General features: G+C 37.6%; 2 protein-coding genes across 8 annotated transcripts in view; one reads left to right on the top strand and one right to left on the bottom strand.

The window, feature by feature from the left end:
• LOC141282245 (uncharacterized) overlaps window positions 1-2,806 on the bottom strand; it is a 42,328-nt gene extending 39,522 nt beyond the window's left edge. For 6 of the 7 annotated variants that reach the window (XM_073814855.1, XM_073814854.1, XM_073814852.1 and 3 more), the window contains exon 1: window positions 2,671-2,806. The gene's annotated coding sequence lies outside the window, so the exon portion shown is untranslated. Of the gene's footprint in view, window positions 1-749; window positions 910-2,670 lie in introns of those variants that run through there. The other variant, XM_073814851.1, reaches the window with a different exon arrangement.
• Window positions 2,807-9,193: 6,387 nt separating this feature from the next.
• gpr83 (G protein-coupled receptor 83) lies at window positions 9,194-12,184 on the top strand. Its single transcript, XM_073814857.1, has 4 exons — window positions 9,194-9,723; window positions 10,902-11,027; window positions 11,259-11,392; window positions 11,701-12,184. The coding sequence occupies exons 1-4, from the start codon at window positions 9,406-9,408 to the stop codon at window positions 12,176-12,178; spliced, it is 1,056 nt and encodes a 351-aa protein (XP_073670958.1). The 5' UTR covers window positions 9,194-9,405; the 3' UTR covers window positions 12,179-12,184.
• Window positions 12,185-13,779: the final 1,595 nt, after the last annotated feature.

Consider the following 13,779-nt stretch of genomic DNA (forward strand, 5'->3'; position numbering starts at 1 on the left):
CACCAGTTGTGTGATTGCAGTACCAGTTTTAGCCACAAGTTTTGTTATTGCAATACCAGTTTGGGCCACAATCCTACATACTGTTCCTTTAACAAATAAATGAATTATATAACTAGTATAATCAGCAGGTTCTCTTGTTTAATTTAATAAGCACTCACACAACAGGGCTCCAGACTAACTTTTTTCACTAGGAGCACAGTGGCCCCCAACTGAAAATTTTAGGGGCACAACCAGAAAATTTAGTGGCACACACCGTAAATCAACATGCTAACCAAATATTCACATTTCTACTAATTTCCACTGTATTACTAATAAATACTTTAATGATATATGCAGAAAGTACAATGTGCTGTTTTAAATTCAGTGACACATTTTATTGTGCACTTTTGGAAAAAAAGGTCAAATTTACTGGTTGCACATGTGCGACTGGATGTAAAATTCAGTGGCACACTCTCAAATTTTAGGGGCAAAATGCCACCATTTGGGGGCAGTCTGGAGCCCTGCACAAGCTTTTACATTTACATGTTTTTAAAAAAACTACAAATGCATCCATAGTTAAGGTTACTAAAGCAAAACCATTTGTTGTAAGTAACCATGGTTTAACTATACTAACCATGATTTTTGTTTTATTTAAAAATATATATATTTTTTTTGTAAGGGAAAATATTTTCCTGTCAAACCAGTGGATGAGCTTTAAATCAAATAAGGATTGATAGTTTAACATGTATTTCAGCATGAAGTTCACTTACCTTTCTTAAAATGCTGAGCACTGGAGAGATGCTAACGTTTTTCAGATATGTATATTAAAATATGTCAACCTCTTCTTGGAGAAGATTTCTAAAGCTGTTTCTAAATAGGTAGGTGTTGAGCTACACTGTTATGTGCTGGAAAGCCAGTCATGCTGGAGTGACCTGCTAGAAAAGTGCTTTCACTTTCAGTTTCATTACTGCAGTTGTTTACCACCAGTGCTTTTCTATGAATAATAATAATTTAAGCGCGTTGATTTTACAGATTGTCAACGTAAACGTGAGGAAAATCTATAAACTATAGCGGTATAAAAAATGCAGCCTCCGGGTTTGCAGATAGGGGTTACTCATCATTTAAGACTGAAAGCGATCAAAACCTTATACGCATGCGCGGACTGTATAGTTTTATATAAAACATTGCAATCTTAAAACGAATACTGATATTACTGCAATACTCTTCGTTAAGTTAAAACTTCGCATTTAAGCTCAAAGACACCAACTTCTACGCTAATCAAGTTATCAAAAACTTACGCCGCATAAACAGTAATCTATACCAGGGGCGGCGTTTGCGTATGGCAGGGTATGGCAGTTGCCATACCCTAGCATTCAGACAAAACACCAGAAATCAACAGGCTATAATGAAGCTCATTAAAAATAATTAGTTAAATATTTTCAGTAGAACATATCTGAACATTGGTACATCACTAATATGGATAATTTACGCGTGTGCTCGACTTCATGCTATAATACATGAACCGACATGTGGATGACATCAACGTGCCGCGAGAGCGGTTTGAAAGCAAACTCCTCTGATGATTTCTCGCCTCACGCTCGCGGTACTTTGATGTCATCAGCCTGTCGTTCTTGCAGCGCAGCTTGAATTGTGCAGGAGGTTTCATGATGACCGCTGTTGTTATCATCTTTATTTTCGCAAGTAAACTCCTTTTTTTGTTTTAACATTCAAACATACTCACGGTTCTCCCCCACACTCGCGCAATGCATATTGCATACATTGTTCCAGAAGTAAAATGATTTGTTCTCTGTGGATACTGTAAATAAACATGTTCTCTTACACTGGGAAATTTTAGCGCAGTCGAAGTGAATTGTATTAATTATTTGCGCGCGTTTTTGAATATGGCGACATGTGGAATAAAAACTGCACGACCTCAAAAGGTAAGACTTGTTTTTGCATTTAGCCCTGTTTTACTAAGAGTTTTACTTAGTGTTTTAGTCTTAGTTGGTTAGCTTGCTGGGTTAACTACGTGTGCTCTATATCACATCATTAAAAGTCTTTATTGTGTTTTTATAAGTGTTTATTGGCGGCTTTCATGACAAGATTTGTGAAGGGATGTTACATTATGTTTTCTTGTTTTAGTTTATCTGTTGCTGGAGTTGCACTTAAGAATGACAACATTTGAAAAGTATTTTAAACAACCATGATTTCTATTTTTGTTTTTCATTTGTATTGCTTCCGTATTGTTGTCAGTAAGTGTACAATCGTGCAATCATAGTATGATACAGGTTGGTGGAGTATGTACACATATGGATATAATGTGGTTTCATAGATTCGTTATTTGAATGGCCTTCTTGTACGAAGAATTTTTGCCATACCCTAGGTTTTCGTGAAACGCCGCCACAGTATTCTATACTACAGCACTTAAATCGACAGATTCAGGAAATGCATTACGGTCTGCAGAAAATGTTGCCTTATCCCACTAAAATAAACCATTATAATGTTAAAGTGTAACCATGATTTGGCGATATTGGTTTTGCTGATGCAAAACCTAACGTTAGTGGGTCTAGCATTTCGTAAGGAAAAATATTTATCTGTTAAACCAGTTTATGCAGCTTTAAAATAAATTAGATTCAACCTTTGAAATAGGATTGATAGTTTACAATGTATTTCAGAATGAATTTCACTTACCTTTCTCAAAACGCTGCGCTTCAGCTCAAGCTGAAGTAACGTTATGGCTATCGTCTACACACTGAAGAGATGCTACCGTGTTAGCTGTTTCTAAATAGGTGTAGAGCTACTGGAAAGCCAAGTCATGCGGGTGTGACCTGCTTGAAAAATGCTTTCACTTTCAGTTTATTACTGCAGCTGTTTTCCCCCAGTGTGCTTTACTGCAGTGCAGCATATACATTTGTATAAACCGAAGATGTTGGCTTTTTACAAGATAGTATTTGAGAACATGCATCACAACTTAAACGGGAAACCTTTAAATCAGTGGTTCCTAATTCTGGTCGTGATTTGCGACAGGCACTGCACATATGATAATATTGCATTTTAATCAGCTCAGTAGGTCTTTTAATATTATATTATATTCCTTATTACACAATGGGGCACTAAGAGACAATGTACCAACATGAAAGTCAGCACTTTCAATTTTTCAAAGTCCATTAAGCAAGATGAAACTTATGATATATGTTTTTATTGATATATAAAATTATAAATTTAAAGACATGCAGATATAATTATTGTAATTAATCAAGAACATGAAATATAACATGGATCTGTATTACTATTAGCCTACGATATGCTTTCCCGCAACACTAGATGTCACTATACTGTCAAGTTTAAAGTCATTTCACTTGCAGAAGTTCTCTGATGACTCTGCTGTTGAGGGTAGACAGGAGATTACATACAGTATAATAAACAAATTTGTTGAATGGTGTGGATCTGCAACTAAAGCACTAGCAACTGACTTTAGGAGATAAAGGCCCAACTTTACTTGTCTGTATACATGACTGTGATGTGGAGATAATGGACTACCCACGAATCTGGGGATCTGACAGTAAACTTAAATGGGGCCAAAGCCGAGCCTACATTCTGCAGAGACAAAAGTCTTTTAATGTGTGCAACAACATGCTCTACGGGGAGCTTAAGCCAGGACTAGGCCTTAGTTTAATTATTAACATGCCTTACTAAAACATTACTTGTGTGCGTTTTGAGGCAAAACAAAGGGCACTGATGTATTTTAAGTAGGGCCGGGACTCGATTAAAAAATTAATCTAATTAATTAGAGGCTTTGTAATTAATTAATCTAAATTAATCGCATTTTAATCACATATAAATATTTGACCTGAGAACATTAAGAAGTAATTTTTTACATGGATTTTTAGTATACACTCTTAGAAATGATGTGTTAATTTTATACACATCATTGTGCGGTAAGCTTTTAACACATTATGTGTAATTTTAAGACATTATGTGTCATTTTGTGTTGATTTTGTGTTCAAGTATAAAACATGTTGTGTTAAAAGTAACACAAAATGTGTTGTTTCAATAATAACACAGAGATGGGTGGATTCCAGGATGACGCAGTTTGTTGTCCCAGAATCAACACTAATGTGTTGTTTTGACTGTCTGTGTTCCGGTACCTATTTGCGCGGATCCCCCACCTCACGTATAAAAACAACAAAACATAATATACTATATAGCCTATATTAAAATTAAAATATAAAAAATATATTATGCACATTTTTAAGTTGCACATCGTTTATAGTTTTCTTAAGTGGGATTCAGATGTGAAAAGCGCTGCGTAATGTACGCGCTTTTAGTCTTACCATTGAAACTTAACAAAATTAAAAAATAAGAGGTGATATATAGCTTTAGCCTACATAAATGCTTGTTTCTTTAATGTTGCAAGATCCTCTTCAGGTTTTCTTGCTGTTATGTTTATAATAGTTCATTGTTCAGAGTTCATATTGATGATCTTATAGTCCATTTAAAAATGTTCTTACAAACTGACTCTATTCGTCAGAAAAACACCATTTAACTTTTTTCCTTTACCTGCCGTCGCTATTCTCTGTGCGTGTCCTCCGTCAAAGTAGCCTATTAAAATTAATATGAAGTTGATTTTTGAAAGTCTTAAGCACACCGCAAATCAAACGTGCTGCTATATGCTCTAAATGCGCGTGTAAATGTAATTTCTGGGGACTGCCAAGCTGATTTTTAAGTGATATAGGCTACTCATTGCATGTTTTGGCATTCGGTAGCATATGCATCAATGAGATGCACGGTGTTGCTTTTAATGTTCTTTTTAATTTATATTCACAAAACCTAACAACAAAACATTGTTTATAATTAGTAGACAAATTATTTGAAACGAAATTCATTTTAAAGTAGCAAACAAAACTTAAATTAAACTCGCAATAAGCTAATTAAATTGAAACAAAACAACATTACAACAATATTTAAACCCAGCAATACTCAAACATTAACATATAACAGACATTAGGATACATGTTAAAATAATCTGTAGTTTGTTGGTAGATGTTTATTGGGCAAAACCTCCGTTGCAAACCTCCATTTACCAGAATAAATAATTTTTACTTTGAAACTGATGCGTTGTCCCGTTAAAATCAGCTGTTCGTTTAGGTTCCGTCTACTTTTATTTAAACTGCAGCACAACTCCGGAGTTCTCGAACTAAAACAGGGTCTGCAGCATTTACGAATGACTCCGTTAATAAGTGCGATTAAAATGCGTTAAAATGTTTAACGCGTTATTTTTTGTGTAATTAATTAATCTTAATTAACGCGTTAAAGTCCCGGCCCTAATTTTAAGATATGTCAGTGCAGTTTTTACAGCTCTTACATTTATTTTAGTCTAGGATAGGGCTGCACGATTAATCGCATGCGATTGTAACCCGCATCACGTCAGTAATGGCGGTTCCTTGATTAGTAGTAACTCGCCATCAGCTGCTTTCAGATGGAGCGACATTTACTACACAGAGCCGTAGTTCACTGACAAGTAGGGAAATATTACTTTTGCACACTGTTTCCATTTTCATGTTTTTTTTTTACTCTTAACAACAGAAACTCTGAACTGTTCAAGGGGTTCTCAAACACTAAAACAGCACTTTACTGTATATTGCGATAATAGACCATGCAGCTCACTTGATCAAATAGCCTGCGCGCGCATTTAGGCAACAGAAGTGGTGTTGTTCCCCAAAACACAATCCACATTTGCTAAACCACATTCAGGAATTTGTGGCGACCGGTGACTTCTTTTTCGAGGGTGCAAAATCTGAAACTTATCACAACATGTCATGCGTGTGGCTTGCGAGTATTTTGTGAACGTAAGCGTCTTTTTCATCATCAAGACACATGACAAGACACATGGTGCACATGGTTCACATGACGCAATGAACACATATTTTAAAAAACGACGAGCAACACTCATGACACTGCGAACACATATTTTAGTGATAGTATCAGTCTCTCTAGCCGATATGAGGTTTGGGTTTTACAGCCCTTTCTTCATAGTATCTGAAAAAGCAGTGGATTACGACTGATCTTGGATTTGCGCTTTTCGAACCTTGCACTCTACAAGATGTTGTTCAAAAAGTTGACGCAAAAACGCATCAACTGCCTTGAGTTGTGGAACGTATATATTGTACTCGACTGCCTCAAAAGCGAGATTCGAGACAAGATGTCCTAGTCCACACAGACAAGTCTGCGACAGTTGTGTATATAAACCGCGAATGTGGTCTGCGCTCTTATCACATGTCACAACTCGCCTTCAACCTCCTCTTGTGGAGTTCGAAGCATCTGAGGTCCCTTCACTGTCCACATTCTGGGTTTGCTCAATGTAGCGGCCGACGCCCTCTTACGAGCAGCGTGACCTGGTCGGTGGTGACTCCAACCCCACATGGTCCACCTGATCTGGAGACCTTTTGGCGGAGCACAGGTAGACCCGTTTGTCTCCCCAGAGATGACCCACTGCCACTCTCTGACAGGGGAAACACTCGGTTCAGATGCACTGGCACACAGCAGGCCAGGTTCTTCGCAAGTATGCGTGTCCCCCAGTGAGCCTGCATCGACACTGTCCAAAGTCAGAGAGGATGAGGAGCACATCCTGCTGGTGGCTCCATATTGGCCCATGGTTCCCGGAACAATATGGCACCTCAAGAGGTAGTTAATACCATCGCCTCAGCTTAGGCACCATCCACGAGATGTGTTTATGCGCTGAAATGAAACCTGTTTGTGGACTGGTGTTCCTCCCTTCAAGAGGACCCCCCCAGATGCCCGATCAACGTCGTGCTTTTTTTCCTTTAGCAGCAACAGGAGAGGAAGCTGTCCCCCTCCACCATCAAAGTGTACATTGCTGCTATGTCCGCTCACCATTAGGTTCCTTAGAGGAGCAAGGAGAATAAATCCACCTTGCCCTCCCTCTATTCCCGTATGGGACTTGGCCATGTTGCTGAAAGCTCTCCAGCGTGCTCCTTTTTGGGCTACATGCCCATGGTTCCCACCCCTCCTTTCAGAGATCAGGTGGTGAGCCTGCAAGTGCTGCCCCCGGAAGAGGCAGACCCAGCCTTAGCTTTGTTCTGTCCCGTACGTGCATAGACTGAACACAAAGCTTTAGGACCTCAGACCAGCTCTTTGTCTGTTACAGAGGACAGCAGCGTCTCCAAGCAGAGGATGTCCCACTGGATAGTGGACACTATTGCCCTTGCCTATCGGATGCAAGGGGCACCGTGCCCATTTAACTTGATGGCACAATCCACAAGGAGTATCCTCTTGGGCATTGGCTTGCAGTTCCTTGCTGACAGACATTTGTAGAGCTGCGGGCTGGGCGACACCTAACACGTTTACTAGGTGTTCTTACCTCAAACCGTTGGAAACACTGCGAGCCCCGGCTCGTGTTTTAGCTTGCAGCGTAATTATAGTGCTAATTTAGTGCCTTAAATCCTTTTTTAAAGAAAAGTAGAATTTTGTACTTCTCCAACGCCCTTGGCAGCCAGACGTAGCATTTGCTGACAGCCTTTTCATCTGCTGAATTTTTAAAAACTTGTGTTAAGGCCTGGCGTCCATATGAGCGACCTCTACATGCGGTTCCTATGTGTAATATCTGTGGGATTAAAATCTAAACCGTTTCGTCGCCACAGCTTGCTGTACCATTGCTAAGTCAGCCGGGCAACAGATGCTTGGCTTTCTCAGCGAAAAGAGTTGATTATGCATTGCACCTTCCTCTTGTTTTTACATGAGCCGGCAGATGCAAATATCGTATGCCAACATTCATGGGCTATTTGTAAGTTTTTAGAACCAGATAGGTCTCTCCAGCGAGTTGGCAAAATGTCGGTCACGACGTGATGTCTCCGTTCCCTTCCTTCAAGGAACAAGGCTTACATATGTAACCGAGACATTGGGTCTCATTCACTAATACGTTTTCGTATTTACGCACACTTGAACTTCTCATGAAAACGTTCCGCCTAATTCACAATATGTGCGTGCATCTTCTTTATATGTGTAGAAAAAATAACTAGGCTATTATGATGTATAATATAATGTATATAAAAATAATATAGATCATGTATAATAATATATAATACAGAAAATATTATAATATAAAATTATTATAGCGTACGTGATTATTGCGTACGAGTGGTTTTAAGTTTTCTTGAATTTTTGCATACATTTTGAAGAAATTTTGTTGAATCACGATTTGTTCCTGAAAACATCTGTGAATGAGACCCATTGTCTTGTTACTAAAATCAATGTATGAATTAAGGATCACTGTTCCAGGTAAACTACCATAATTTCTTCACAGTAGCATGAATTAGAGATAACCCAAAATGGATTAAAAAAAAATGATGCAGTATCATACATGATGAAAATGAATGAACCAACAAACAACCATGAATATGGAAAATTACACAATTTTCTTTTTTAATAGTATTCTTTTTCCACTCTTTTTTATTTTCTTTAGTAGCAATACTAAACATTAACATTTCCCAAAAAGTTTTCATCAGTACATTGTAATCTGTGATCTGTGTAATTCATGTTTCCTCTTTCAAATGGTTAATTAATTAACTACATTGCTTTCATACTGTGACTTCCAGCCAGCTTGCTAATTGCCAAAACTGCTTTTATTTTTTATTATTATTTTTGTGTTACTCACATGCTATTATATGCCATAAGATTATGTCAGAACCTTCTGGACTTCAGTCTCCTCTAAGTATTTTCTGGTTGTATTTTAAGCAAAAAAAAAAAAAAAAGGCACTGTAGTCATAAAAACTGCTAATACGACAAAGCTGGTGGTGACCTGAGACTTTTGCACAGTTCTGTACAAAGTCACTTATGGATAATGTTAACTGAAAAGAAAAGATTAAGGTAGCCTCTTGTTGTGTAAACAGAACATTTTCCTCTAAAGTAAACTAGTCTGTCCCCCTTGTAAGTCACTCTTTTGGACTTTTCTGAGCAAATTTAACAAAGCTGCTTAAAATATGCAACCAATGGACTCGCTGAAAAGAAGACAACTAGCAGACTGTGCGATATTAACAGCACGCCTCATATACTGTAAACAGCCACCACCTGCTTTCTCTCCTACACAGCCAGTCTTTCTGTCATATGCTGCCAGCCTATGTTAGATTTGGCAATGTAGACAATGAATTGATTCCGATTGGGTGTTGCAAAACCAGTGCCTTACGTGACGAAATTTTGTTAAAAGTACGTGTGAGCGCATGGATGTTACAAGTGCAATGCGCGCGGATTGTATTTCTGCAAGCAAGCGTAAGCAGCGCGTTGAGTGAAGGCGGCGATTATGATGATGCCTGGGGTCCGGTAAATGTGACCATCTCCTGATTTGTTTCACTTCTCAAATCTGTGTCCAACGGAGGATTGAGCCAACTACCTTGGGGAGATCTCGTCACAATGACTTTCAAAAACATCTCCGTGGATTTATTCTTTAAGTTTTTTATCTTGGAAAATTACTCTTCGTTTTTTAATTTCTCAGTGGACGAGATATATGACAGAGGAGCGAGTTATGAGTCTGATTCACACAGACCGACAATCAGAGCGCTGCTTATCGTCGCGTACTCCGTTATTATCGTCATCTCACTCTTTGGAAACTTGGTGGTTTGTCACGTTGTTATTAAGAATAAACGAATGCACTCAGTCACAAGTTTTTTTATTATGAATTTAGCCATTGCTGACATTCTTATAACTGTTCTCAACACGCCTTTTACACTGGTGAGTTTCACAAGATTTTCTTATTTACCGAAGAATAAAAGGAAAAGAATATATATTATAGAATTGTCATTGTTAGTAATATTAAGATTTTATTTACATAAAATTTCAGCGCCATTTCAATAAATTAGTCTATTGTGACATAGATTTTTTTAAGTTTAAAACAATTTGCACTGGGGTTTCTCCATGATTTTAGTTTGGTAAAAGTGTATTAACCATGATTTTTTTTTTTTTTTTTGCCTGATCGATATTTGTATTAGTAGTTAAACCACAAATATCATGGTTCTGCAAATACCATGCAAGAAAAATCCCTTATGAAAATAATAAAGGGTTTTACTACAGGACCACAGTATGATATTTGTAACCACAAATAGTCTTACCACAATAACCATAGTTTAGCCATTGTATTTATAGTAAAACTGTTGTAATACAAATGTAATTAATCTAAATAATCTATAATAAAGCAATGGTTAATTTTTCCTAAGGGAAATACCATATGTGGGAGAACATATAAATACACCACATTAAAAGTCTATCTCTTTAGAAAAGTCTTTAAAGGGATAGTTCACCCAAACATTCTGTCATCATTTCTCATGTTGTTCTAAACATGTATGAATTTCTTTCTTCTGATAAACACAAAATGAGATATTTTGATGGTAAGCAAACATCTGATTGTATCCATTGACTTCAATAGTGGGAAAAAATAATATGGAATTCAATAGGTACAGTGTAGGGGAGAGCGGGTTAAGTTAAACTTAACATAATGTCTAACATTTACTGAGCACCATAAATCACAATGGATCATACCAGATGAAAGAAGGAAGTCTTGGACATATATGTTGTATTCATTACATTTTCATATCTTATCTCATTACGGAGTAGTATATTGTTGAATAGAGAATATTTACCTGTGACAACTTACCCCACTCTCCCCTACTCACCATTATTTATCACAATAATTCCGGAATATTTGTTTTTCTACTATGAAAGTCAATGGTTACAATAAGATGTGTGCTTACCATCATTTATCAAAATATATTTTTTGTGTTCATCAGAAAAAAGCAATTCATACAGATTTAACAGGGGGGTGAAAAAATCATTTTGGGTGAACTATTAAGTGTTAATAAAGTTTAATCTGTAGTGCATTTGTTTACATATAATTAACCTAATTCTGTGTTTAGGTGCGCTTTGTACACAGAACATGGGTGTTTGGGAAGGCAATGTGCCATGTGAGCCGCTTTGCACAGTATTGCTCTGTTCATGTCTCTGCCCTCACACTGGTTGCCATCGCTATTGACAGATATCAGGTAAGTATACAGTACACTCCACATACTCGTACACACACCTACTCATATACACTTTCACACTTATTCAAACACATTCATTAAGATATAATCATAAGTTAAATAACTAATTCAACTAATTCAACACCACTGTGTTCATGAGTCATTTATAATCTCTCATAAAGACTTCTTATTAAAGAAAACATTTTGAGTGATCAATGTGCAGTCTCAAGTGATAACGCTGTTGTCTATCAGGTGGTGATGCACCCGATGAGAAAGAGGATGTCTCGGGTTAAGGGAGTGGCCTGGATCGGGGTTATCTGGGTGATGGGGTCCTGCTTCTCTCTACCTCATGCAATCTACCAGACACTGATTCGCTTTGAATTTTTGTATGAACTCTTCCTACCTTCATTTGAAGTGTTTCAATTGTGCCTGAATAGAGAAAGTTAACAGCATAAAATAGATCAGAAAACCATTTCACCCAGTGAAGCCTCTTGTTGTATTTAATCCTTCACCCTTTAACACCTCTGATTATTCCTTCTTGTTAAAAGCTTTGTAAATGCCATATTCCAAATTTGAATGGAAGCATGTCCACATTAAGATTTTTTTACAATGCATAAAATGAAGAAAAATATGCTTGTTTTTTGTTCCATGACAAATGTCACGCTAAAAGATTTTTCGTTTTGTCTTTTTTTAGCAATAAAAGGGTACGGCTGGTATGTCTGCCTAACTTTCCACACCCCTCTGATCTCTTCTGGAAGTATCTGGATCTCACCACGTTTATCCTTCTCTACGTCTTGCCTGTAGCAATAATCTCCATATCTTACCTTGTGGTTGCCAAAAAGGTTTGGTTCAGAAATGCCGTGGGTGATGTCACGCTGGCTCAATCGGCTGCCCTTCGCAGGAGGAAGAAGACGACCTTAAAGATGCTAATCGCAGTGGTGGCCGTGTTTGCGGTCTGCTGGTTCCCACTAAATTGTTATGTGGTGCTGCTGTCAAGTAATATGATCCAAGCCAATAATGCCGTGTACTTTACCTTTCACTGGTTGGCCATGAGCTCTACCTGCTATAACCCCTTCATTTACTCATGGCTCAATCACAACTTTCGTGCAGAACTCAGAGCGCTTCCTCTACTTGGACGCTTAGCCAAGGTCAACGCTATCCAGCAATCCTAAGGAAGCACAACAATTCAATTCAATTCAATTTTATTTATATAGCGCTTTTCACAATTGTCAATTGTTGCAGCTTTACATGAGTAGATGTAGAGGAGAACACTGTAAATCAATACATAGTATAAGAAGTAGAATAAAGCGGCTATGGATAAACCTTGTAAGCGAGCGTATTAATAATGTCACGTATACAGTAAAGTGCTAAGTTAAGCCAAAGTTGGCTGACTTTCCCTGGGACTAAAAAAACCCCTAGGAGAAAACCCACTGGGAAAAAATCATAGAAGGACAAAAAACCCTAGGGAGAGATTAATATTTATATATATATATATATATATATATATATATATATATATATATATATATATATATATATATATATATGTATATATATATATGTATATATAGACACGGTAGGGATAGGAAGCGGGTAAGCGGATTAAAATGGTTCAGCCGGTGGTCGTTGGTCGCGCATCGGCTGGGCATCACGTTGAAGGACAGCCAGTAGATCAGTGGTGCGTTGACCTTCACAGCAACAGGAACTGGGTCTGTTTGTCTCATTGTCCTCGGGGTCGAGGACGAGACAGGGAGACAAAAACAGAATTCTATTAGCGTAAGGGCCGTTCGCATGTAATGCAAGTGTCATACATTATAGTGGTTTAATTCAGCTCGGTTCCAGACAGGCTAACTATTGCGGCAAGACTAAATTACCATATGAGGTATGTGAGTGCTTTGTTCTAGACAAAATAACTACTGCGGGGAAAAGTACATTTACAACACATACTACAGTACATACTTTTGTTTCTATTAGCACTTTTCAGGCACTAAACTCTCTCATTTCACAACTTCCTGATTTATCATTTACTACACCCAAGGCTGTCATTTATTCTTTTTTATTTTAGTGCAAAAACCATGATAACATGGTCAGGATGCATATAGGTAGATATTTTTCAAGAAAGAAATGGTTTGACTGCTATAGGAGAACATGCCTTAATGATTGTAGAATGGTTTGAATTGACTTAAAGCACACAATATCAAGTATTATATACTTATATTTTACGTTCGAAATCTAATGGGCTATTACCAGTGGCGGCCGGTGACTTATTTTTTCGAGGGAGCTCGATGCGAAGTTCGTCGCAACATGTATGTAGCCCGTCGTGTGTGTGGTTTGTAATTTCAAAATATGTGTTCTGCGTGCGAGTGATCCTTTGTGCATCACGTGTTTTGCCAAAACAATAAGTGTCTGCTGCAGACGTGTAGAAAGAGTTTATGATAAAAGAGACACTCGCATTTGCCAGATACTCGCATAATCTCATGTGTAATCAGAGTTTCTTGTGTGTATTTTGTAAACGTGAGGGTCTCTTTTATCATAAACGGTTTTGACACGTGTGCAGCAGGCACTTATTTTAACAAAACACGTGATGCACATGGTTCACATGACGCAACAAACACATATTTTGAAAACATAAGCAACACACATGACACTCCAAACACACATTTTGAATTTGCGCCCCTCAGATGAGCAGTCACGAGCCGCCACTGGCTATTACTTGACATCTTTTTGTAATAATGTACATATGTTTTTATTGCCTCTATTGCATCATTTTAAT

The sequence above is a fragment of the Paramisgurnus dabryanus genome, chromosome 5, assembly GCF_030506205.2.
Source record: "Paramisgurnus dabryanus chromosome 5, PD_genome_1.1, whole genome shotgun sequence".
Taxonomy (NCBI): Eukaryota; Metazoa; Chordata; class Actinopteri; order Cypriniformes; family Cobitidae; genus Paramisgurnus; species Paramisgurnus dabryanus.